Genomic DNA, 23,410 nt, shown 5'->3' on the forward strand with positions numbered 1-23,410 from the left:
CTGTACTTAGTATTATCACCGGCAACATAAACCCATTATATCTGCATCAACACATGGTGCATAAATCACATTAGGCATAGAACACATTAGCATAAACACCAGAAGCATAACACCCTGGGCACAAATCACATTTGGCAACCATCCGTATAAACAATTATGCATACATTTGGCAGTGCACCACAATAACACCAATTAGGTGCATACATCACCTTAGGGCCTTGCCCCCTATCTACACCGTAAAGCTGAACTCAGGCCAACTGGCCTTCTGTGAGCTCAAATGCCATTTGTCCAAAATGTCAGGGCTTGTACTGGGGCCTTCCACTGACCCTTTTGCTGCCTATGCAGCCCACCTATGGTGCCTCTGGAGCCCCAATCCTATCACCAAATTGCTCCCAACATTGCAGCTGCCTGCAACTACAGTGCAGCTGTGAAGAACAATAAAGGTACTGGCACTAAATGTTCTTTGGGAGCACTACAAATGCTCTAAGCACAGCTCCCACTCACCGAGGCTCGTTTGTACTCCTCCGGTCGCATAGGGAAGGCACCGACAATGTGCCTTGGGAGATCCTTCTCCAGTGGGAGCTCTCCTGACTTCGCCTGGTCTCTCACTCCAGGCGCGGGGTTGGAGCTCGCCCGGCTCCAACGCGTGTGGCTACACGCGGGGTCCCTCCGGTACATGGGGGCCCGCCTTCTTCAGCCAAGGCTTCCTCTTCGACTGCGCTGCAATTGGTCGGTCGTTAGCTTAGCCCGCACACAACCAGACACGGCCGCCTCGCTTCCGGGTCGCACTCAGAGCGGCGGCTTCTTTCTTCGAGGAAAAGTGTGGGGTGGGCTCCTGCCGTAAATTAAACACCACTGCGGAGTAGGCTCCTGCTTTCAGGAGCACACAAAATTGCGGGGTGGGCTCCCACTCCACAGGCAAAACGCAGGGTAGGCTTCCGCTTCAATATGAGCACAAATGCACAGTAGGCTCCCGCTCCTCTGGCAGGCAACACAGGGGGAATCCCACACGCCGGGATTCCCTCAGAGCACGTTGCAGCACAGTGCTGCAGGACACACGCGCTCCTCTTCCCCCAGCAGTAAAAAGATAGCGCTCACGAGGCGCTAAGCCTCCAGTTGTAGAGGGGCAGAGCTGGGCACAGGCTGGCCAGCATGTAGGGACCCTCAGGAGCCAGCAGCTGGGTCCCACGGCGATTACTCCTGTCGCCCAGCAGTCCTTCGCCCCGGAACAGGTACCAGCAAGCATAACATCTCCATGGGGTCACAGCCCCAATATTTATACACCCTTTTCCTTTGTCTGTCCTTGGCACAGGGCTTGGGGAAACCAGCCTGAGCTGGTTCTGGGGGGTTGTGGACCACTCTGTTTACAGGGCTCCTCTTCCCTATTGTCAGCTGGGGTCATCAGACCACCACAGGGGGGGCAGAGCCAGCATTCACCCAGGAAGGCACAGACCTATTCAGGGTCAAGGGACTACTCCTCCTACTATTGCAAATGCAGATCTCTCATTCAGCCTAGCGCTGACTCACCCTGCCCTCCCTGGAGCCACACACACCTCACCAGCCCCTGTCACTCCAAAGCCAGTCATGCAATCCACATCAGGCAGGCAGACACATAGCACACAGAAATGCTAACTTCTAGAAGTGGCATTTCTAAAATAGTAACAATAAATCTGCACCCACCATTGTGCAGCATTTATTATTCCTATTCCAACCATATCAAACTTGACCACACTGCTCCTCTCATATCAGGAATTACCACTGAACCACTTATCAGGGAATCCCCAATGCATTCCTATGAGAGGGCTGCCTCACAGCAGTGAGAAACCAAAATGGCTGTTAGTCACTACCAGGACATGTCCCACACCTAAGGTACATGTCCTACCTTCTACCTACAATGCACCCTGCCCACAGGGCAAGCTAGGGCCTACCTTAGGGGTGACTGACATACAGTTAAAGGGGGTAACAGGCGTGGCACACACTTTAGGTGCCATGTCACTGTGGCAGTAACACTGCGCGCAGAGGCCCTGCAATGACAAAGGCCTGAGACAGGTTTGAAAGTCTACATTGGTGGGTGGAGCAATCAGCACTACAAGCCCACAGGTAGCAATTATTTTACCAGCCCTGGGTATCTGAGATACCACTTTACAAGGGACTGACAGGTAAATTAAATATGCCAAACAGGTGTAGACCAATCTTACCATGTCTACCACAGAGAGCACACGCACTTTACACTGGACAGCAGTGCTAAAGTGCCCAGAGTCCTAAAACCACCAACACGATGTCAGAAAAAAGGCTAGAAGGAAAGCAAAACGTTCAGAGATGACCCTACAAAAAGGGCCAAGTTCAATACTGCACTATTCCACATGACACAAACGCATCAGCACCCCAAAAAGTGGGAGGGCTGAGAACTAAACACGGGCATAACACCCCAATCATTCCAACTGTACCAATGAAAGAAAACATACGAAAAAGCAATGACTCACGAACACAGTGAGACAGGGTATTTCACCAACTGAAAGCTGCAGGCAGGGCTACATAGGAAAAAATGTTTAAAAAAAATAAAAAACAACCCTCCTCACACAGCTGGAACCGTCAAACAACATCTAACGTCTATGTGGTATATAAGGTAAATATTAGTTCACATATGTACTTTGCACTATCTCCTCAAACCGTTCGCCATAAGCACTGTAAAAGAATAAGAGCAATAAAGATTGTAGAACCAACATGAAATGTCCAAGGAACTGTCAAAATCAAACATAAGGGTTGTTATTTCATCAATGGAAAACAATATTGCTAGTCCCAACAGCAATGCTTTTGAGCTGACCACACACCCCAAGACAGATATTGCTGCTCTTTGAAGTAAAACCCTTTTTCCCTTCAAATGATTTGCTTATCCTCCATGCGTTGAAGCGATAGTAAGCAAGAACCAAAATCCTCCATGACAAAAACATCAATAATGTTATCGCAGCCAGAAAATTCAACACAAGTCAGGTGGAAATCCACAGCAGAGAATAAGCACCGATGATAGGGGTTGCTTACTGGAAATTCTTAAGGCTCACAAAATCGTCTTGCTTCATACAGGAGGCAGACAACATACCAAACAGTACCTTTTGTCCAGAAAAAAAAATTCCCCCAATGGAAACTGAATATGTGGGGAAAAAGAAAGAATGCTCACAGCGACAGTGAACTTCGATGAAAGTTGCACGAGATGGGTACTAATGAGGTCCGATACTGAAAGTTGCCACTAAATCCAAGATGGTGGCATGCATGCGTTACGTGCGCCGAGTGGCTCCAGGCACGAGCGTGCGACAAACATTACTGCCGCGGAGAAAGGATCGTCACAAAAGGAAGATCCTTGACTGTGGGAAGACAACGCTGATGTAAATTCATGTGACTGAAGCTCGAGGTAAGAAGATGCCTCGCGGCCCGTTCAAATCTCGCAAGATGACAACGGTCACTGTAACGTTATACCATGGTGCCGGGCTTGTTTTAAACAAAATGTGAGCGTGAATAAACACTAGTCACTGTCTAACCTCAGGTAGGTGACAGCAGCTTGCCACTCTCAATGCCCCCGGCGCAGCTCAGCTGATCCTCTCATTGCCGTTACACTCCAGACCAGTGAATAACTGACGGCTGTAACACATGACATTTCCGAGACACACACTGCATACATCAACAAGTCTTTGTAAAGCTTACACCCGATCCATAAGTGAAATTCAAGAAGTACAAAGCGCACAGCTCAGTGGTGATGTCAAAGGGCCAGGAAGTTCCCATCCATGTGACAAAGTAGATTGTTACAGCCAAATGTTGCTCAATAGAAGTATGCCCAGGATGGTAAGCAGTCCGATGGCAGAGGACACTGGTGGAGCTGGGGCATGATGTCCTTCTCAGTACTTCTTTAAGTTCCTTTAAAATGTTCTTCCAATAGATCCTTCAGACTGTAGTTACTTGTGGTTTGGTTTCCATCCACTGCACGCATAGGTTCTTCAGTTCCTTTAAAGTTGTCGACCAAAATATGTTGAGGAAGAGAGCAGGTCCAGTTCTATGTAGATTGGTTAAGTAGGTTTATTCAGTAAGATGTGAACAAGAGCCCCACCAGGAGCAGCTTTCCGGCTGCTTAGCCCACCCACTCACCAACATTCCACAGTCACCTCACACACCAACATTCCACCACCACAGTCACACTGGCTGAGCAGCAGGTATAAAACGTATCCACTCAAGGATCCATCCATTGACCCTATCACTCATCCATCTTTACTCTCATCCATTCCTCCTTTCACTCATCTATCCCTCCTTTTGTACATCTATCCTCCCTTTCACTCACTCATCCAGCCTTACATCCACCATTTTACTCATCTGTCCACACATCCACCCTATCACTTATCAATTCATCAATCCATCCACCCATTCACACGCCCATCATCCACCCTTTCACTCATCCACCCTTTCACTTATCCATCCATCATTTTACCCTTCCACCCATACATTCATCTATTTACCTTTTCTCTCATCCATCCTTCCACCCACTCATCCATCCATCCTATCTCTCACAATCCATCCATCCATTCACCCTTTCGTTCATACAGTCACCCTTTCACTAATCCATCCAGCCATCCACCCATCCCTTCACTTACTTACCCACCTTTTCACACTAATTATGACTAATGCTCCCCGTTTTCCATTTTTACTGATTTTTACAGATACATACAGACCGAAAACAACTTATTTTCTTGCATCTATTTATTTTTGAATGTGGATAAAAATGGAAATTGGGTGCTTTTTGAGTTATTCTAAAAACACTTTGCCATGACTGCCAGGCCAATCACTGTGTGGCTTGATAGGTAAGGGAGTTAAAAAAGAAAGACATTTTAGTAAACAGGCTTAAAGTAGTTATGCACAAGGTTGATAGTGAACTGTGCATATTTTCATATAAGTGCATTGATTTATTTTCTGCGGGTTTTCATATCACTGAAACCTGGCAGACATTCAAGCATAACTGCATATTTATTGGGTAAATAACTGGAAATATACCAGTTTCAGCTTTACTTTTTTTCATAAAACCAATAATAAACATGAATAAATACAGATAAAGATGACAAAAAATAAATATGGATAAATACAGACGGAAATGACAACAACAAAAAATACCATAAAACCGGGAACCCTATTTATGACCTGAGCAGAGTTGCAGACATAAGAGACCCATCAATAATTTCACCTTTGCTGTAGTTCCTAAAGCAAGGGTGGGGGAGAGTTCACAATGCCCCTGCACATAGGCAATCTGAAAAAGTGGAAGCAATGAGTCATGCATGATGCACAGTGCCAGGACGTGAGGCGACTGCGACATGGTGTTGTTTCCGGATATTTAAGTGGGATGAAAAAAACTGGGGGGGTCTCTCCAAATGGGGTGTTCGATGTAATTAAGGGAATGGCTTAAAACACCTGAGCTAAAAATTTTGCTTAGCATAGTGTGCAACCCAACTGGTATTTTGCTGCTTCTGTCATTGCATCCATATATATAATACAATAAACGTTACACCTACAACAAGCCAGGGCTATTGGCTTTGTCAACGGTTGCTAGTTGCATGAAATCCAAAAAGCAGCAACCATAGCTTTGTTAAATATAATATTGAAAATGTGTCAGTTCTGAAATGATGAGACTGTGAAAGAACTATAACCCCTTCTTTTTAACTTGTTTTGCCGCCTTCTTTTCATGAACTGGATTCTCACGTAGCACGATGGGCGTTTTTGTACATTTCTTCCATCTGACAAAATGCCCTGCCCTAGACCGAAGCTGGAGGAGGCCACCACATGCTGCAACAGCCTTGACCGGCCCATTGTCATTCTGTACGTGGCAATCAGCCGGAATACAGAATGATAATGGGTGCGGTGGGGCTGCTATTGAGCACAGGAGTGTTAGGCGCCCCAGCAGGGAGCTGAGGTTTCTTGCATGGGAACAGAGCTGCTCCCCTCAACGCCCAAAATTACAGACAAAAGGCATCCGTAAAAGGGATTATCACAGACAACAGACGTGAGGTCCAAAGTATGGAAGAATGAATTAAGCGGAGACGACCAGGAAGGGGCAGTGTGCTAAGGGGTGACCCGGGTAGATTTCTGGCCATATCACCCACGTTCAGAGTGCGGGTGGCCCAAAGGGGGGACGGGAATGTGTGTATATGTGGTTGTTAGAAACGGGACCCCCGGCTGGCCAAGGCTCACGCCAAAGTCAGTCAGAGACCACCATTTCTAAGTCCGGGCAAGGGAGTTACACACCAAGATAACCCCTGCTCACCCTCTAGGTAACGTGACGCGAGCAGCAAGGCTAAACTTGGAGGCGATGTGAGTTAAGTGTTTGCGCACGCACCCCCAGCAACAACACCCAAGGCCCACCACAAAGGAAACCCCACACAAGGTTATATATAAAAATAGCCTTTGTATTATAATAAAACACATTAGATAAAACACACACTTTTACAATGTGCCAACAGCCACGGGCAGAATTTACAAGGGATTATGTACAGGACAGGGCCACCTGGACCACTGTCAGGGGTATGCACTTTTAGAACTAGCACTTGTAGAAATAATAATACTTGTAGGTATAACACTTAGCACATAGACATATAATGACTGTAGCACCAAAATAGTACATGTAGCACACAACCAGTAATTACTGGTAAAGGGTAAATACCTCCTACGCAACCCTAACCACTTTAGGAAAATCAAGCAGGGAACTAGGACCTTATTATCAGGACCTATGGAAGGAAAACACCATCACCTAAGCCTGTCACATTTAGCAAAGGGAAGGAAACATAAAACAATCCTCTAAGCAGGTCACTTTTAGCAAAGGGGAAGAAACATAAAACAATCCTCTAAGCAGGTCACTTTTAGCAAAGGGGAAGAAACATAACACAATCCTCTAAGCAGGTCACTTTTAGCAAAGGGGAAGAAACATAAAACAATCGTCTAAGCAGGTCACTTTTAGCAAAGGGATCACATAAGCAAGGAAATCATAAATTGCGCAAGGTGCACATAGCACAACACTAGAACTGTCCCTCAGGCCAACTGGCCTCGCAAGGGCTGAAATGCCCTTAATCCAAATGTCAGGCAGGCTGCGCAGGCAGCCAAGAACACAAGCCTAAACGTAGCAGCTGCCCACAAAGGGCCAGGGTCAGACTAATTTGCATGTAGCCAGGTTCTGAACTGGGATGGTGCAGTGAGCTAAAAAACGGTGATGGATCAAGCCCTGATCTTTTGACTGGGTAGGAGTGTTCTGCTTAATTCAGATACTCTGTCCATCACCACCCCCTTTTTGAATTGTTTTGGCCACCACAAGTGTGGAAGGGTATGCTCAGATGTGAGTCCCTTGCTCACTGCACCATCAGGATTCAAGCAAGCCGGGCCGAAGACGGCTGTAATGCCAGAAACCGGTCCCCGGAAGCTTGTTTCCTTTCCAGTAAAGAATTGGCTTGGTAGTTTGGTCTGCCCTGTTCCCATGATGCACTGGGCCAGGGTCAGACTAATTTGCATGTAGCCAGGTTCTGAACTGGGATGGTGCAGTGAGCTAAAAAACGGTGATGGATCAAGCCCTGATCTTTTGACTGGGTAGGAGTGTTTCGCTTAATTCAGATACTCTGTCCATCACCACCCCCTTTTTGAACCGTTTTGGCCACCACAAGTGTGGAAGGGTATGCTCAGATGTGAGTCCCTTGCTCGCTGCACCATCAGGATTCAAGCAAGCCGGGCCAAAGACGGCTGTAATGCCAGAAACCGGTCCCCGGAAGCTTGTTTCCTTACCAGTAAAGAATTGGCTTGGTAGTTTGGTCTGCCCTGTTCCCATGATGCACTGGGCCAGGGTCAGACTAATTTGCATGTAGCCAAGTTCTGAACTGGGATGGTGCAGTGAGCTAAAAAACGGTGATGGATCAAGCCGTGATCCTTTGACTGGGTAGGAGTGTTCTGCTTAATTCAGATACTCTGTCCATCACCACCCCCTTTTTGAATCGTTTTGGCCACCACAAGTGTGGAAGGGTATGCTCAGATGTGAGTCCCTTGCTCACTGCACCATCAGGATTCAAGCAAGCCGGGCCGAAGACGGCTGTAATGCCATAAACCGGTCCCCGGAAGCTTGTTTCCTTTCCAGTAAAGAATTGGCTTGGTAGTTTGGTCTGCCCTGTTCCCATGATGCACTGGGCCAGAGTCAGACTAATTTGCATGTAGCCAGGTTCTGAACTGGGATGGTGCAGTGAGCTAAAAAACGGTGATGGATCAAGCCCTGATCTTTTGACTGGGTAGGAGTGTTCTGCTTAATTCAGATACTCTGTCCATCACCACCCCCTTTTTGAATCGCCCACAAAGTGCAGGGCAGCTGTAAGCAATGATGATGCCAACGTTGGAGCCTCGTGGGCTCAAGAACACAATGGGGCAAAACACAGCGTGGGAGCCACTGGGCTCTAACCAACTAACTGCCCCCTGAGCCTCGCTGGGCTATAAAACAAATATAATGTCACCCAAGAGCCTTTCAAGGCTCGTAAACAATGCGGGCTGTGAGCCTCTCTGGGCTCTAAAACAATATGGTGGCGCCTGGAGCCTCTTGGGGCTCGAAGACCAAGTGTGGCGCCGCTGAGCCTCTCGGGCTCTAAAGAACCAAATGCGGGTGTCGTTGGAGTCCTTCACGGGGACTCAGAAACAAATGCAAATGCCCCAAGAGCATCTCTGGGCTTGAAACAACTAGGCGCGTTGATCCTCTCGGGGCTCAAACACTACTGGGCCCCTGCGAGCCTCTCGGGCTCGAACACAACTGGGCCTCTCTCAGGCCAGGCCCGCATACTGGAGGGGAGGGGCGGGCACCGGCAATGTGCCCCAACGCCCTCCTCCCTTTTACTCGCACACCAGGGCCCCACTCACCGGCTTCTCTGCTTCGCGTGCGGGCTCTAGTTGCGGGGCTCCCTTGGGCTTTTCTTCGGTCTCGGGGCGGCGGCTGCTCACGGGTTGCGGGGCTCTTCCTCCTGGATGGGGAGCCTCGCTGGCGGCCGCGCCTCTGTTGCTTCACCCCGGGGCTCTCCTGTCGTCTCGGAGCCCCGGGGGAGGGAGGTTACTTCCGGGTGTCCGGAGATCCCGCCCCCGGCCTGCCTGACTTCCGGTTCGGCCGGGCGGCGGCGACGGGGACGATTTCGCGGGCAATGCCGGGTGGGCACCGGCTTTAAGCATCAATACAGCGCTCCCAGCGCTATAAGCCAAAATAAAGCGCTCTTAAGCGCTGGAAGCAGACAAAGCACTCCCAGGCGCCAGGGGCAAGGAAACGCGCTCCCAAGCGCTAGGGGCAAGGATAAAGCGCTCACAGCGCTATGGGCAAAAGTAAAGCTCTAGCAAGGTCTGGAGGCAGACAGGGGGGCAAGGCTGGGCCCAGAGCCAGCTCACTGGGCCGCCAGGCAGGGAGGCACTCCAAGTGGCGGTCCTCCTGGCCCCAGCAACAGCAGCAGCCTCCTCTGGCAGGATCCTGGAAGAGAACCCATTCATGGGGACACAGCCCCTTTTTATACTGTACAATCCTTTGTCTCAGGGTGCAGGGTGGGGGAGAAACGAGTCACAGCTGGTTTTGGAGCACCCTTGATGGCTCAACCACCCCTTTCATTCACTAGGGAGGCTAGGGTCGTTAGACACACCACAGGGGGCGGAGCCAGCATTGTGTGGGGAAAGCCCAGCCCCATTCAGGAACCAGGTGCAGCCCTCCCTCACATCACTCAGGCTGATCTCTCCACTCACTCCTGGGCAGACCCATCCAGACTTCCTGGAGCCAGGCTTGCCAGCCAGCTCCAGCCAATCACGCTCCAGCACCCTAGCTGTACACACACATCAATGTCTAGAAGTGGCACTTCCCCACTAGACACATAAAAGCCGCACATACCATTGCGCAGCATTCACTCTCACGAGTTCGCACATACCAAACTCGAGCCTGCACTCCCCACGCATCAGGAACTAACATGGACACACACATTCCCCATGCATTCCTATGGGGGGGGCAGGCCAGCCATACTACACACACGCACTTTACTCTGGGACACAGGGCAAAAGTGCGCAGAGACCCAAAAATCACTAACACAGATCACATACTAAAAGCAAAAAGATTAGGGGTGAACCTGCCAGAAGGGCCAAGTCCAACACAACCCCCTTCCAGCCAAAACGCAGGGCAGACCAATCACCACCGTGATGGACTTCCCTGCTTGGGGCGATAAAACACGGACGCGGGCCCGCAACTGCAGGGACACCCTCCTGTTTTACGCCACGGTGAAACCCTGGGGTTCCTTCTAAAACTACTGTAGGGACTAACCTGGCTACCCCACTGGTACTCTCCAGCTGTCCTCGGCCAGGGCCAGGCCCAAGGCCACCCAGGTGCCACTGGTTCTGCCTACTCACAGAGTGGGGGATAGTAACCCCTGGCACATAGTAGCCATTCTCCACTCTTCCTGTCTGCAAGACAAGGCTAGACTGCCACTGGTTCTCCAGCCTAGGGTCTACAACCTCAGGCGGACCAGGAGTCTCAGGGGAGGCTCTCCTCCCCCTACCTCTTCTTCTAGGGTTCCTCCTCCTCCTGCGAGGGGTACCCTCAAAACACCATTCTCCCAACCTAGGGTTTAACCCCTCAGGTTGCACCGGGGTCAGAGGTGGGCTCTCCCACCCTCTGCACCCCCTTCCAGAGTCCTGCTCCCTCCCAACCGGAGCGGTACCTCTGGAAGAAGAACTGGTCAGGACACTGATTACAGTAGTCCCACCCTTCAGGTCAGGCGGATCCTGAACCTGGCCTCCCAACCTCGGGTCCAAAACCTTCGGTGGAACAATTGCCTGGCACTCCAGGACTTCTGGGGACTCACATACTCTTCCCCAATCACTCCTTGCGCTGGACTCCTGTACCCCCCTACCGGAGCGGTACTGCCAGACTCTAGAACCATAGAAGCTCCGCTTACGGATGCTCCAGGTCCTCTACACACTAGGAGATCTCCCTCAAGTGAACTAACAGGAAAGCTTAGGTTCCCATCCTAGTGTTCCCTAAAGAAACCATCCAGGCTCTGGGGCAGGGCTTCGGGCGCTTGGGGACTCTTGGTCACACACTCACTCCCGCTCCACTGAGACGGGTAGTAAGCCCCTACACCCTCCTCACTGTACTGGGACCTTGCTGGGCTACTCTCACCCTCCTCCACCACGCTGGGCTGCAGGACACCTGCCCCACTATTGTTGGAATCACTCACTAATGACTCCAGAGAACCTCTCGCACTGTCCCAGCGATCTGCTTCCTCTGCCAGCTTCCATGCTGGAGACAATCCACACCCTAACAGGTGTTGGCGCAACTCTGGTGAACAATAACTGAGCAGGTGCTCTTTGATAATCATGTTGAACAATCAGTCAGACTCGACTTTCGTGTGAGCCTTTTCCCAATCAAACAGTGCCCCACAACAGTCATCCTCAAAATCTTCCCAAGACTGGTGAGACAGTTTCCTAAGTCTCCTGAACTTCAACCTGAACTCCTCTTCTGGGGAAACAGGTACCATACTCGGGGAACTGAGAGTGGGACTTTCTACACTGACATTTAAATAGCTGCCACCACTGGACTCAACCCTCCCTGGGGAATCCAGAAAATTAAAACTGCACTCAGGGGATACCCTACCCTCTAGGGTTATCTTCTCCCTGAACAAGGCCCTTTCAGCCTCTAGCTTGGCATGCTCTAACCTGAGCTGTTCCATCGCTAGCTGATGCTCCTGCTCTTCCCTCCTATCCAACCACTCCTCTGGGGACAGGACAAGGGATGGGGCGCTGGTATTGACACTGGACCCAGCAAGGGACTCCCTATCTATGGGGTCCTCACTATCTGCTGGTGCCCATTCACTGTCATCTTCATCCTCTTCACATTCTTCAGGACTCCCCACAGACTCACCATCCTCATGGCATGCGGCCTGGGCCCCCCCTCTCTCTCTCTCTCTCACTGTGCTCAAGATCCCATTGACCCTTTTGCCATTGGATCAGGCTGTCCCTAAGCTTGGACTGAGTATCCGACTCACTCACCTCCATGCCTCCCTCTTCACAGAATCTGACCAGCTCTAACCTACCGTATCTAAAAAGACCACAGAGATCAAAAGCAGGCTCAATTGTGGCGGGCGTTCTCAAGAAGAGTTTGACACAGGGAACCTGGGGGTCTGAGCTTAACAGGAGTATACAATTACAAAAATTCAGCAAGATCCCTACCTCGGAGAACTTGCACTCCTCTGTCCAGTGTAACACACCACTCATTGACACACCCCCCCCCTCGGTAAGGCAGTTTCTACCACCCCTGATTTCTCAACCTGACCATAAGCGACACAGGTACCAATCTGGGAGCAGGGCGGGGAACAAATGTACTGGACACAATTATAAAATGACACCTTTCAGGAGAAGAAATACTGGAACTTCACCTAAAAACAATAATCCCCAAAATGTGGTTATCTAAAAATGTAGAGTTTTGTAGTGCGGCCTGTCGTCACTGTGGTACGGCGCAAACACAAATCCTTATCCTCTCCGCTGCCAGCCAATATTAGAAACGGGACCCCCGGCTGGCCAAGGCTCACGCCAAAGTCAGTCAGAGACCACCATTTCTAAGTCAGGGCAAGGGAGTTACACACCAAGATAACCCCTGCTCACCCTCTAGTTAACGTGACGCGAGCAGCAAGGCTAAACTTGGAGGCGATGTGAGTTAAGTGTTTGCGCACGCACCCCCAGCAACAACACCCAAGGCCCACCACAAAGGAAACTCCACACAAGGTTATATATAAAAATAGCCTTTGTATTATAATAAAACACATTAGATAAAACACACACTTTTACAATGTGCCAACAGGCACGGGCAGAATTTACAAGGGATTATGTACAGGACAGGGCCACCTGGACCACTGTCAGGGGTATGCACTTTTAGAACTAGCACTTGTAGAAATAATAATACTTGTAGGTATAACACTTAGCACATAGATATATAATGACTGTAGCACCAAAATAGTACTTGTAGCACACAACCAGTAATTACTGGTAAAGGGTAAATACCTCCTACGCAACCCTAACCACTTTAGGAAAATCACGCAGGGAACTAGGACCTTATTATCAGGACCTATGGAAGGAAAACACCATCACCTAAGCCTGTCACATTTAGCAAAGGGAAGGAAACATAAAACAATCCTCTAAGCAGGTCACTTTTAGCAAAGGGGAAGAAACATAAAACAATCCTCTAAGCAGGTCACTTTTAGCAAAGGGGAAGAAACATAAAACAATCCTCTAAGCAGGTCACTTTTAGCAAAGGGGAAGAAACATAAAACAATCCTCTAAGCAGGTCACTTTTAGCAAAGGGGAAGAAACATAAAACGATCACCTAAGCAGGTCACTTTTAGCAAAGGGATCACATAAGCAAGTAAATCATAAATTGCGCAAGGTGCACATAGCACAACACTAGAACTGTCCCTCAGGTCAACTGGCCTCGCAACGGCTGAAATGCCCTTAGTCCAAATGTCAGGCAGGCTGCACAGGCAGCCAAGAACACAAGCCTAAACGTAGCAACTGCCCACAAAGTGCTTGGCAGCTGTAAGCAATGATGATGCCAACGTTGGAGCCTCGTGGGCTCAAGAACACAATGGGGCAAAACACAGCGTGGGAGCCACGGGGCTCTAACCAACTACCTGCCCCCCTGAGCCTCGCTGGGCTCTAAAACAAATATAATGTCACCCAAGAGCCTCTCAAGGCTCGTAAACAATGCGGGCTGTGAGCCTCTCTGGGCTCTAAAACAATATGGTGGCGCCTGGAGCCTCTCGGGACTCGAAGACCAAGTGTGGCGCCGCTGAGCCTCTCTGGCTCTAAAGAACCAAATACGGGCATCGTTGGAGTCCTTCACGGGGGAAACAAATGCAAATGCCCCAAGAGCCTCTCTGGGCTCGAAACAACTAGGCTCGCTGAGCCTCTCGGGGCTCAAACACTACTGGCCCCTGCGAGCCTCTCGGGGCTCAAACACAACTGGGCCTCTCTCAGGCCAGGCCCGCACACAGGAGGGGAGGGGCGGGCACCGGCAATGTGCCCCGACGCCCTCCTCCCTTTTACTCGCTCACCAGGGCCCCACTCACCGGCTTCTCTGCTTCCCGGGCAGGCTCTGGTTGCGGGGTTCCCTTGGGCTTTTCTTCGGTCTCGGGGCGGCGGAGCCTCGCTGGCGGCCGCGCCGCTGTTGCTTCACCCCGGGGCTCTCCTCTCGTTTTGGAGCCCCGGGGGAGGGAGGTTACTTCCGGGTGTCCGGAGATCCCGCCCCCGGCCTGCCTGACTTCCGGTTCGGCCGGGCGGCGGTGACGGGGACGATTTCGCGGGCAATGCCAGGTAGGCACCGGCTTTAAGTATCAATACAGCGCTCCCGGCGCTATAAGCCAAAATAAAGCGCTCTTAAGCGCTGGAAGCAGACAAAGCGCTCCCAGGCGCCAGGGGCAAAGAAACACACTCCCAAGCGCTAGGGGCAAGGATAAAGAGCTCACAGCGCTATGGGCAAAAGTAAAGCTCCAGCAAGGTCTGGAGGCAGACAGGGGGGCAAGGCTGGGCCCAGAGCCAGCTCACTGGGCCTCCAGGCAGGGAGGCACTCCAAGTGGCGGTCCTCCTGGCCCAGCAACAGCAGCAGCCCCCTCTGGCAGGATCCTGGAAGAGAACCCATTCATGGGGACACAGCCCCTTCTTATACTGTACAATCCTTTGTCTCATGGTGCAGGGTGTGGGAGAAACCAGTCGCAGCTGGTTTTGGAGCACCCTTGATGGCTCAACCACCCCTTTCATTCACTAGGGAGGCTAGGGTCGTTAGACGCACCACAGGGGGTGGAGCCAGCATTGTGTGGGGAAAGACCAGCCCAATTCAGGAACCAGGTGCAGCCCTCCCTCACATCACTCAGGCTGATCTCTCCACTCACTCCTGGGCAGACCCATCCAGACTTCCTGGAGCCAGGCTTGCCAGCCAGCTCCAGCCAATCACGCTCCAGCACCCTCACTGTACACACACATCAATGTCTAGAAGTGCCACTTCCCTACTAGACACATACAAGCCGCACATACCATTGCGCAGCATTCACTCTCACGAGTTCAGGAATTAACATGGACACACACATTCCCCTTGCATTCCTATGGGAGGGCAGGCCAGCCATACTACACGCACGCACTTTACTCTGGGACACAGGGCAAAAGTGCACAGAGACCCAAAAATCACTAACACAGATCACATACTAAAAGCAAAAAGATTAGGGGTGAACCTGCCAGAAGGGCCAAGTCCAACAGTGGTCGATCAGGAAATAGGTCCCATCTTCGAGAGTAGCGTGTGTATGTGTACCGTTGAGAGTAGATTGCCTAAGAGAAGCATGGGCAAGAGGTATTTGAGACATCGCCCATCATAGAACGTAACATTTTGTGTATTTGTGAATTGCACCGTCACCACTTGGCACTGAATATCAATAGGTTACTGTTACTCAACTAAATGGTACTCACTTTACCGCAGAAGGATGAAAACTTGAGTTGAACATCCCCACATCAATCAATCAATCAATCATTTGTAAAACGCACTACATACCTGCGAGGGACTCAAGGCGCTTGGGGGGGGGGCTCTACTGATCAAACAGCCAGGTCTTGAATATCGTCCTGAAGGTCAGCAGGTCTTGGGTCTGTCGTAGGCTCAGTGGGAGGGTGTTCCTTGTCTTTGCGGCGAGGTGGGATAAGGATCTCCCGCCAGTGGTTGTTCTTTGAATGCGAGGGACGGTGGCGAGTGAGAGGTTGGCGGAGCATAGCTGGCGGTTGGGGATATAGAAGGAGAGCCGTCTGTTGAGGTAGGATGGGCCGGTTTTGTGGAGTGCTTTGTGTGTGTGGATGAGGAGCTTGAAGGATATCCTCTTGTTGACGGGGAGCCAGTGCAGGTTTCTCAAGTGGGGGGTGATGTGGTACGTTGAGGATGAGTCGTGCTTGGATGTGTTGTAGTTGTGTGAGGAGCTTGGTCGGGGCTCTCGCGTAGATGGCGTTTCCTTAGTCGAATCTGCTGCTGACGAGGGCCTATGTGACTGTCTTTCTTGTATCTATTGGGATCCATCTGTAGATCTTGCGGAGCATGCAGAGGGTGTTGAAGCAGGAGGAGGAGATGGCGTTGACTAGCTTGGTCATTGAGAGCGAAGAATCGAGGATGATTCCCAGGTTGCATGCGTGGTCGGTGGGTGTCGGGGCTGCCCCCAGTGCCGTCGGCCACCAGGAGTCGTCCCTGGCTGAAGGGTTGGAGCCGAGGATGAGTACCTCCGTCTTGTCCGAGTTCAGCTTCAGACGGCTGATCTTCATCCAGTCGGCGACAGCCTTCATTCCTTCATGGAGGTTTGCTTTGACGGTGATGGGGTCCTTGGTGAGGCAGAGGATCAGTTGAGGGTTGTCGGCATAGGAAATTTTGTTGAGGTCGTGCTGTCAGGCGTCGTGTGCGAGCGGGCCATGTAAATGTTGTACAGTGTCAGGCTGAGGGAAGATCCCTGGGGTACGCCGCAGACGATCTCGGAGGCTTTGGAATGGAATGGGAGAGGCGGACGCTTTGGGTTCTGCCGGAGAGGAACGCGGTGGTCCATTCCAGAGCCTTGTCTCGGATCCCTGCGACGTGGAGGCGTGTGCGTAGAGTGCGGTGGTAGACGGTGTCGAAGGCGGTGGAGAGGTCTAGGAGGATGAGTGCTGCAGTCTCACCTTTGTGCAGCACAGTCCGGATGTTGTCGGTGGCGGTGATGAGTGCAGTGTCGGTGCTGTTGTTGAACCCTAACTGGGAGGGGCCAAGATTCTGTTTTCTTCGAGGTATCGGGTTAGGTGTTTGTTGACGATTTTCTCAATGACCTCGGCTGGGAAGGGGAGCAGAGAGATAGGCCGGAAGTTCTTAAGGTCTCTTTGGTCTTCCTTAGGTTTTTAAAGTAGGGCGTTGATCTCGGCTTGTTTCCAGCTCTCTGGGAAGGTCGCGGTCTAGAGGGAGAGATTGATGACATTGTGCAGGTGGGTGCGATGGAGCTGCTTGCTTTGTTGAAGACGTGGTGCGGGAATGGGTCTGACGGAGAGCCAGAGTGGATTGTGCTCATGGTCTTGATGGTGTCTGTTAGACTTGGCATAATTGGCGTGAGTCTCCCTTCCATTTTTACGGATTGCCTCCTCTGTTTTGATATGTTTTTGCTGGATTTATGCTTTGGGCACTCTGCCCCACTGCTAATCAGTGCCACAGTGCAAGTGCTCCCTACATTAAATTAATGTACTAATTGGGTATTCCATGATTGGGTTATTTGATTTATCTGTCAGCCCCTAGTACAGTGCACCAGGTGTGCCCAGGGCTTGTAAATCAAATGCTGCTGGTGGGCTTGCAGCACTGGTTGTGCCACCCACAGAAGCAGCTTGTAAAGTGTGTCTTGGGCCTGCCATTGCAAGGCCTGTGTATAGTCTAGCACTGCCATGTCGACTTGACCAAGTGCACCCACTTGGCAGTCTCTAAAACTTCCCTTTGCGTCATATTAGACAACCCTATGGTAGGCCCAAGGGCATGGTGCATTGTAAGTATCAGGTAGGGTATGCTCTGATGTGTGTAGCATGTTCTAATAGCGAATTACAGCCATTTTTGGTGGATGCATTAGCCCACTGGGCCACCACTCCCGGCATTGGAAAAAGATAGGGAAACGTGTGGGTTGTATATTACCAACCTTACACATGGGTAAAGTATGGCTGCGGTTATTATAGCTCCAATTGAGAGGTGTGAGAGAAACATGGATGTGCTGAGATAGAGCAAACGAGGCACGGGGAGAGCATGGGTGATGAGTACAGCGCCTTCGGAGAGTATGTGTGATGAGTACAGCGCCTTCGGCAGAACACAAGTGGTGGTCGTGGTGGTGGGGGGGTGGTGCTAATCCATTGCCGGATTTAAGATAGTGCGAACTAAGCATGGGAGCTTCAAAATTCCCTCAGGACTATCCTTTCTAAATAGAGTATAAAGCGGCGGAAAAGCAGTTCAAATTGCATATTATACTCACAACTGATTAATATACAACACGTTAAGCTCTCAGCATTGTAGTCTGGCAGGTTTGGTAAATATCCGAGCTCGGCGGAGATGGGTAGGTGATCCCACGCGGACACGGGCAGAGTGAGCCAAATCTGAAGGCTTACCCCGATGTACTGACCCGCCGACCACTCATGTGGTATTTAGCCCTTAACCCTTAGGCATAGGACTTTCCATTGAGGTAAACTGTATACCCATACCACACCATATACATGACACTAGCATGTTATTGAGTTAATTTTCTTCATTATTTTTCACGTTCTAAGGTCCTGATGAATCGCAGGATAGTAATCCATTTGCGAGAAACATGTTGACCACTTGTTGTTTTTCAGAGCTCCACATAGGTCACTCTACCTAACGAGGTGACACTGAGTGAGCTCGTTTTCACGATTTTAACTGCAATAGGGGGACCACCAGAATAAAATAGTTTCCGGTACCTCTTACTGCATTTTAACCTTCACCTTAGGCTCAGTTGCCTCTCCGCCCACACTCCCACACTTCACCATAGGGCAGTTGGATACAAAAGATCTCCGCCAAAGTGCCCCTCTTTGAGGTGTGCCCGTCGGGGATTGCACCGCCCCCCCGACGAGGAGCAACCGCCGATGATGAAGCATGACATCCTTCGGGGTGTGTGAGGCAAATACATCCAACAAAAGGGATGCCCACAGGTGTTACATTTACACCTCTGGCCACGCCAGTTTTTGCATAGTCCTCCTTAGTCTTCCTCTTCTCTTCCCACTCCTTGCAGGAACAGTTCAGCCCCCCGCTTTGTTAGTGAAGACCACTCACGGACACATGCTGTAACTGGACCTTCCACTCCCCTAAGTGGTAACTAGTGTCCGTTGATCTATTGATCTCCCTCCCTCCTTTTGATAAAGAGGTTTGGTAAATAGACAGGGCCACTGGACTAACCCGGCAGTGGAAGAACAAAATTATGCGGCAACATTATGCAAATAAGGCGGCATATTTGTAGATAATACTACTTCATTCTTTTATCTGCACAAATGTTAACACTGTCTGGGCAACGGTTTCAACTAATTAGTTCTAGAATTATACCCAAACACAGCAATGTGCAATGTAAAAGTGACCAGTCAATATTTGCGAAGAGTTTTCTTTTGCAGGGCAGCACACACTGCAACCTTTAAAAAAAAAAAGAAACAACTTTCGAATCAATGTTATTTAGCAACAATTGTTGGTTAACATATGCATAGTATGCAATAGATAATGGATTATGTGACAAATACTACTAAATCAATGATTTTGAGGAAAACTCCTCGGTCGCAGAGTCGCAAAATTCCAGTGGCCAGGTAGAAATGTCTTCTCGGGGCATCTTCAGCGACGGTTCAGATCGTGTCTCATCGTGCAGAGCTTCCCGCTGTTCGGAAAGTTGCAAGCCTGCTGTGACCGGCAGATACTGGGTCAATGTATCGACTCCACGCACAGGCGGGAGCGGCTTGGGGAAGGGGACAGCAGCCTGAATACGAAGGAAAAGAGGCGCCAGGCCTGTTCCCAGATCATGCGGTCTCACGCGTTGACTACATGGGTAGCCCCTGTTACTCGCTGGACAGAATATACACACCCTAGGAGTTTATGACATGATGTGCTGCCAAGAAATGTACATTCCATTGGGTTTGTAAGTTAAGAATGGCAATGGCTGCTGGTGGACGAGTGTGGAAATTATACCTCATGTCACCACCATGCCAGGCCGTGAGATGTGCGTCCCGAGTCAAAAATATGCACCACACAAGAAATGCGTTTGCATTAAGTTATTCAAATGAGGTGTCTGTGAAGAGCTCACCCCCAAGTATAACATTAGTCAAGGAAATTGGCATGAAATCATCAAACCTATGCTGCTGAATAATTATGATAATGATACATAACTTTTCTATGAGCAGGCCGTGAGATATGCGTCCCAAGTAAATTACGTTAAATGAATCGTACAACGCAATAAGTGCACCGCCTGCGGTACTTGCGCCCCTCCAAATGTCCTCCCATGTGATTTATATTCCACAACACGCATGCTACGATATGCGCACTCTAGAAATGCGCCGCCCTTCATGAGACGGACAGTTTATCCCCCGAGGCGCCATTTACCGAGAGCCTTCATGTACTCATCGAAGTTGACTGTTTCCACCAGCTTCCAGGTGCCAATAAACACGTCGACCATGTTGCTGAGGGTGGAGTGTGGCTGAAGCTGCCACCTAGAGAGCACCGCCACCGAATCACGACTATTATACCGAGGGGGGTCGCCCTTCAAGGGGCGAACTTACAAGCCACGCCTCCCAGCGCTCACTCGCCCAACAAGAAGCGGGTGCGCGTGGAAATATTTGAATACTCCCGCTGATTGGCTCAGGCCACCCAGCCAGGCGAGAGCGGACCGAGAATAAACGGTAAAATCGCCCCACGCAGTAGCTTTTATCAGATCGATAATCCTCTTCCTGGACCAGCGGCTGAAGGCTGCTGAGGACCAACACGTGTGTTGTACATATGTAATCACGTGTTTTACTTTTATTCTTTTGTTCGCTATAGCTTACTTCATTTGCATTTCCTGATCTTTGTCCCTATTATCTTTTGCATCATATGTCATCATATAATCTTACAGAGGTATTTATATGATGTCAAGGAATGTTGGAGTATTCTTCTGGGTATTTTTTGTCAGGAGTAGTACACCTCTTTACTGCAGCTTGTGGGATTTATGATCTTTACTTGCTTTAATAAATATCCTCAGTGCTTTAAATGGGCCGGTACTCACCGGTACGGAGTACCGGCACTTTTATATTTTCGCCCGTGGGTACCGGGAGCTTTCCTTAGAAAAAGAGAGTGCCGGTACCGTACTCATAACGGCCCGCTTTTGATGTGGTTGGTGCCGCGCTTCTGAGCTCCATCCTTGGCAGCTCTTTCTGCACGGCATGCAATGGGTTAAAACGCTTTTCAAACCGAGCTGAATCCTGGGCTGAGCTGGTTCAAAAGCGCCAGCACAGCAGCTCGTCTTCAGTAGAATGGTATCCTCGGGGGAGAGAGCGCAAGCGATTCTCCCCCGGGGATATTCGCCCGATTGGACCAGTCCAGAACCATCGGGAAGGGGAGCGTGAGCCAGCTGGTAGGGATTAGTGACGCGCATTTAGCTACTGCGCAGTCAGGAGGTTTCTCTGTCGGGAGAGGCCGTTTTTGCCGAGGAGGCTCGGCTCTCAGCTGTTTTCACCAGCGTTTTCGACAATGGTTTCACAGGAGGAGCTCAGGAATGCGCTCCGAGTGCTGGCGGCGGCCAGCAGTGAAGAAATTGAGGCTGTTGGGGGTGTTTTGGCAGCGGTGCCCCCTGCCAGGCCTCCCAGAAGGAATGCTGCAAAGGGGGTCCAGCGTGTTGTGGATGCTTGCAGAGCCCTATCAGTGGGCACAAGAGGACCCCGAAGAGCTCGCCAGTCCAGGGGCAGGAGGGCGACGCCGGTGAGGGGAGTTCAAAGGGCAGTTTCAGGATGCCGCCCCTCGCGCCCCCTCTCCCCAACATACCCCGGTGGGCATGGAGGTTCTGGCAACAGGCAGGGTGAGTCCAGGGTGCAGCTGGGAAAGATGCCAGGGTTTGGGAGGGGCAGTTGTCAGGTGCCCTCAGTGCCAACAGGGGCGCAGCCAGGTAGCAGTCAGTGCATGGCGCAAGACAGGCTTGCCAGGCCCAGGCCAGTAGCATTTTTTTGTGTTCCCCGAGGCCAGGTTATGGGGCAGCCTGCTGGGTCTTTTAACAGCCGGATGGAGGGTCAGGAGGACATGGGAAGTGCACAACAGTCTGTTACATTGGTGGATTACTCTAGCGAAAGCGAGGATGGCACTGATGACCAGCATTATCAAGAGGTCTCAGTCTGCAGGCTAGAGCGTAATGTCCTTGCGTTTTTGAAGACAGTGGGCGGTTCCATTAATCCTCCCCCGAGCCCTGGGGTGTCAGACTTTTCAGTGGTACAAGTGGGCCTGGATGGGGGGACGGGTTGCCCCGATAGTGGCTTCCAAACAGTGCGCAGGCAGCGTGAAGGGCTTGGTGACCCTTTGGGGGGGGCCGGGTGGAATGAAGAGGCCCCAGGGGAGGATGTTGCTTTCTCCGTTGAAATGGATGTAGAACACACCAGTAACTTCCCAGACTTCATATTGCCAGCAGCGCGACGGGCGCCGTGGGGATATTCACAAGATGACGAAGATCTAGGGGAGGCACTGGATGGACAATGGGTGTGGGTTGAGCATGCCCGTGCCCAGAGCCCCTACACTGACAATGGCAGGGTTGTGGGTGGGAGTGGGGAGGGGGGTTTGCAGGTAAGCATCGGAAAAAGCACCTCGAGCAGGTTGAGGGAGCACAAGGCAAAGGCGAAGAAAGTTCTCCATCGTGGGACAGATAGCGGACTGCAGGACAGCGACAGGGCGGCCGCTGTACACAGTGGTTTAAACGTTGAATTTTCAGCGGATTCTTCACAGGCGGACAGGTTGTTAGAGTGGGAACCTGTTTTGAATTGGAGAGAATATAACGGAGACGTGGGGGACGGTGAATGTCCTGGAGGCAGTCATCAAATTCTTTACCCACAAAGTACATGGGCCAGGGACATGGAGGATGAAGGGAACCGTGGGGAAGGGGTTGGTAGGCTAAGGTCTGGGAGCAAGCGTAAAGTGGTGGGAGGAGGGAGGGGGAGTGGGTCAACGAAGTCTGTTAAATCTTTTCAGGTCGAGCTGCAAGGCGAAGTACCTCCGGATCTGCGAGAGCATCACGAGCGGATAACTCAAGCGGATTTGAAGAAAAGGGGAGAGCAACTACCAAAGGGTAAGCCAGTGTGGTGGGGGGGCCTGGGGGGTGGGGAGGTCAGGGGGAAGGGGGGCTGCACAGTTGGTTGACAAGGAAACGGTAAGACTGAGACAACAAGACACGTCACCAGGAGAGGTAGTGCTTAAGGATAGTATGGGTAAGGGGCAGGACTTGGTAAAAGATATTTCTGCTGTGCACAAAAGATTGCCGTATATGGGTTTGGCTATGCCATTGGGCTCTCATTTGTCTTTAAAGACGAAACAAAAAATATGGCAACATGATTATGTAGATGTGTTTCGCTTGTTGCATAGGGACCTGCAGACTAAGGAGGGGTCCAAGGAGGAGGAAATGGAACTTGCTAGGCGCCCCAGAGTCCCGCGTAGCATAGATAACTGGACATCTGCATTCCTCATCTTTGCCAGTATTTACTGTGAAAGATATCCGGACAGGGCAGTCTCTTTATTTAAGTACATGGACATTGTGCGGAAAGCGCATATGCATTTTGGTGGTTTCTCGTGGTTGAATTACGACGAGGAATTTAGAGCCAGGATGGTTTTGGACGG

The 23,410-nt window shown here is 50.7% G+C and overlaps 1 protein-coding gene across 1 annotated transcript in view; it reads right to left on the minus strand.

Moving 5' to 3' along the window:
• LOC144763132 (uncharacterized) overlaps nt 1-20,240 on the minus strand; it is a 203,068-nt gene extending 182,828 nt beyond the window's left edge. The window contains exon 1 of the mRNA XM_078648454.1: nt 20,168-20,240. Coding sequence (XP_078504580.1) covers nt 20,168-20,240 — 73 coding nt within the window. The remainder of the gene's footprint in view (nt 1-20,167) is intronic.
• Between the last annotated feature and the right edge of the window lie 3,170 nt (nt 20,241-23,410).

The sequence above is a fragment of the Lissotriton helveticus genome, chromosome 6, assembly GCF_964261635.1.
Source record: "Lissotriton helveticus chromosome 6, aLisHel1.1, whole genome shotgun sequence".
NCBI classification, from domain to species: Eukaryota; Metazoa; Chordata; class Amphibia; order Caudata; family Salamandridae; genus Lissotriton; species Lissotriton helveticus.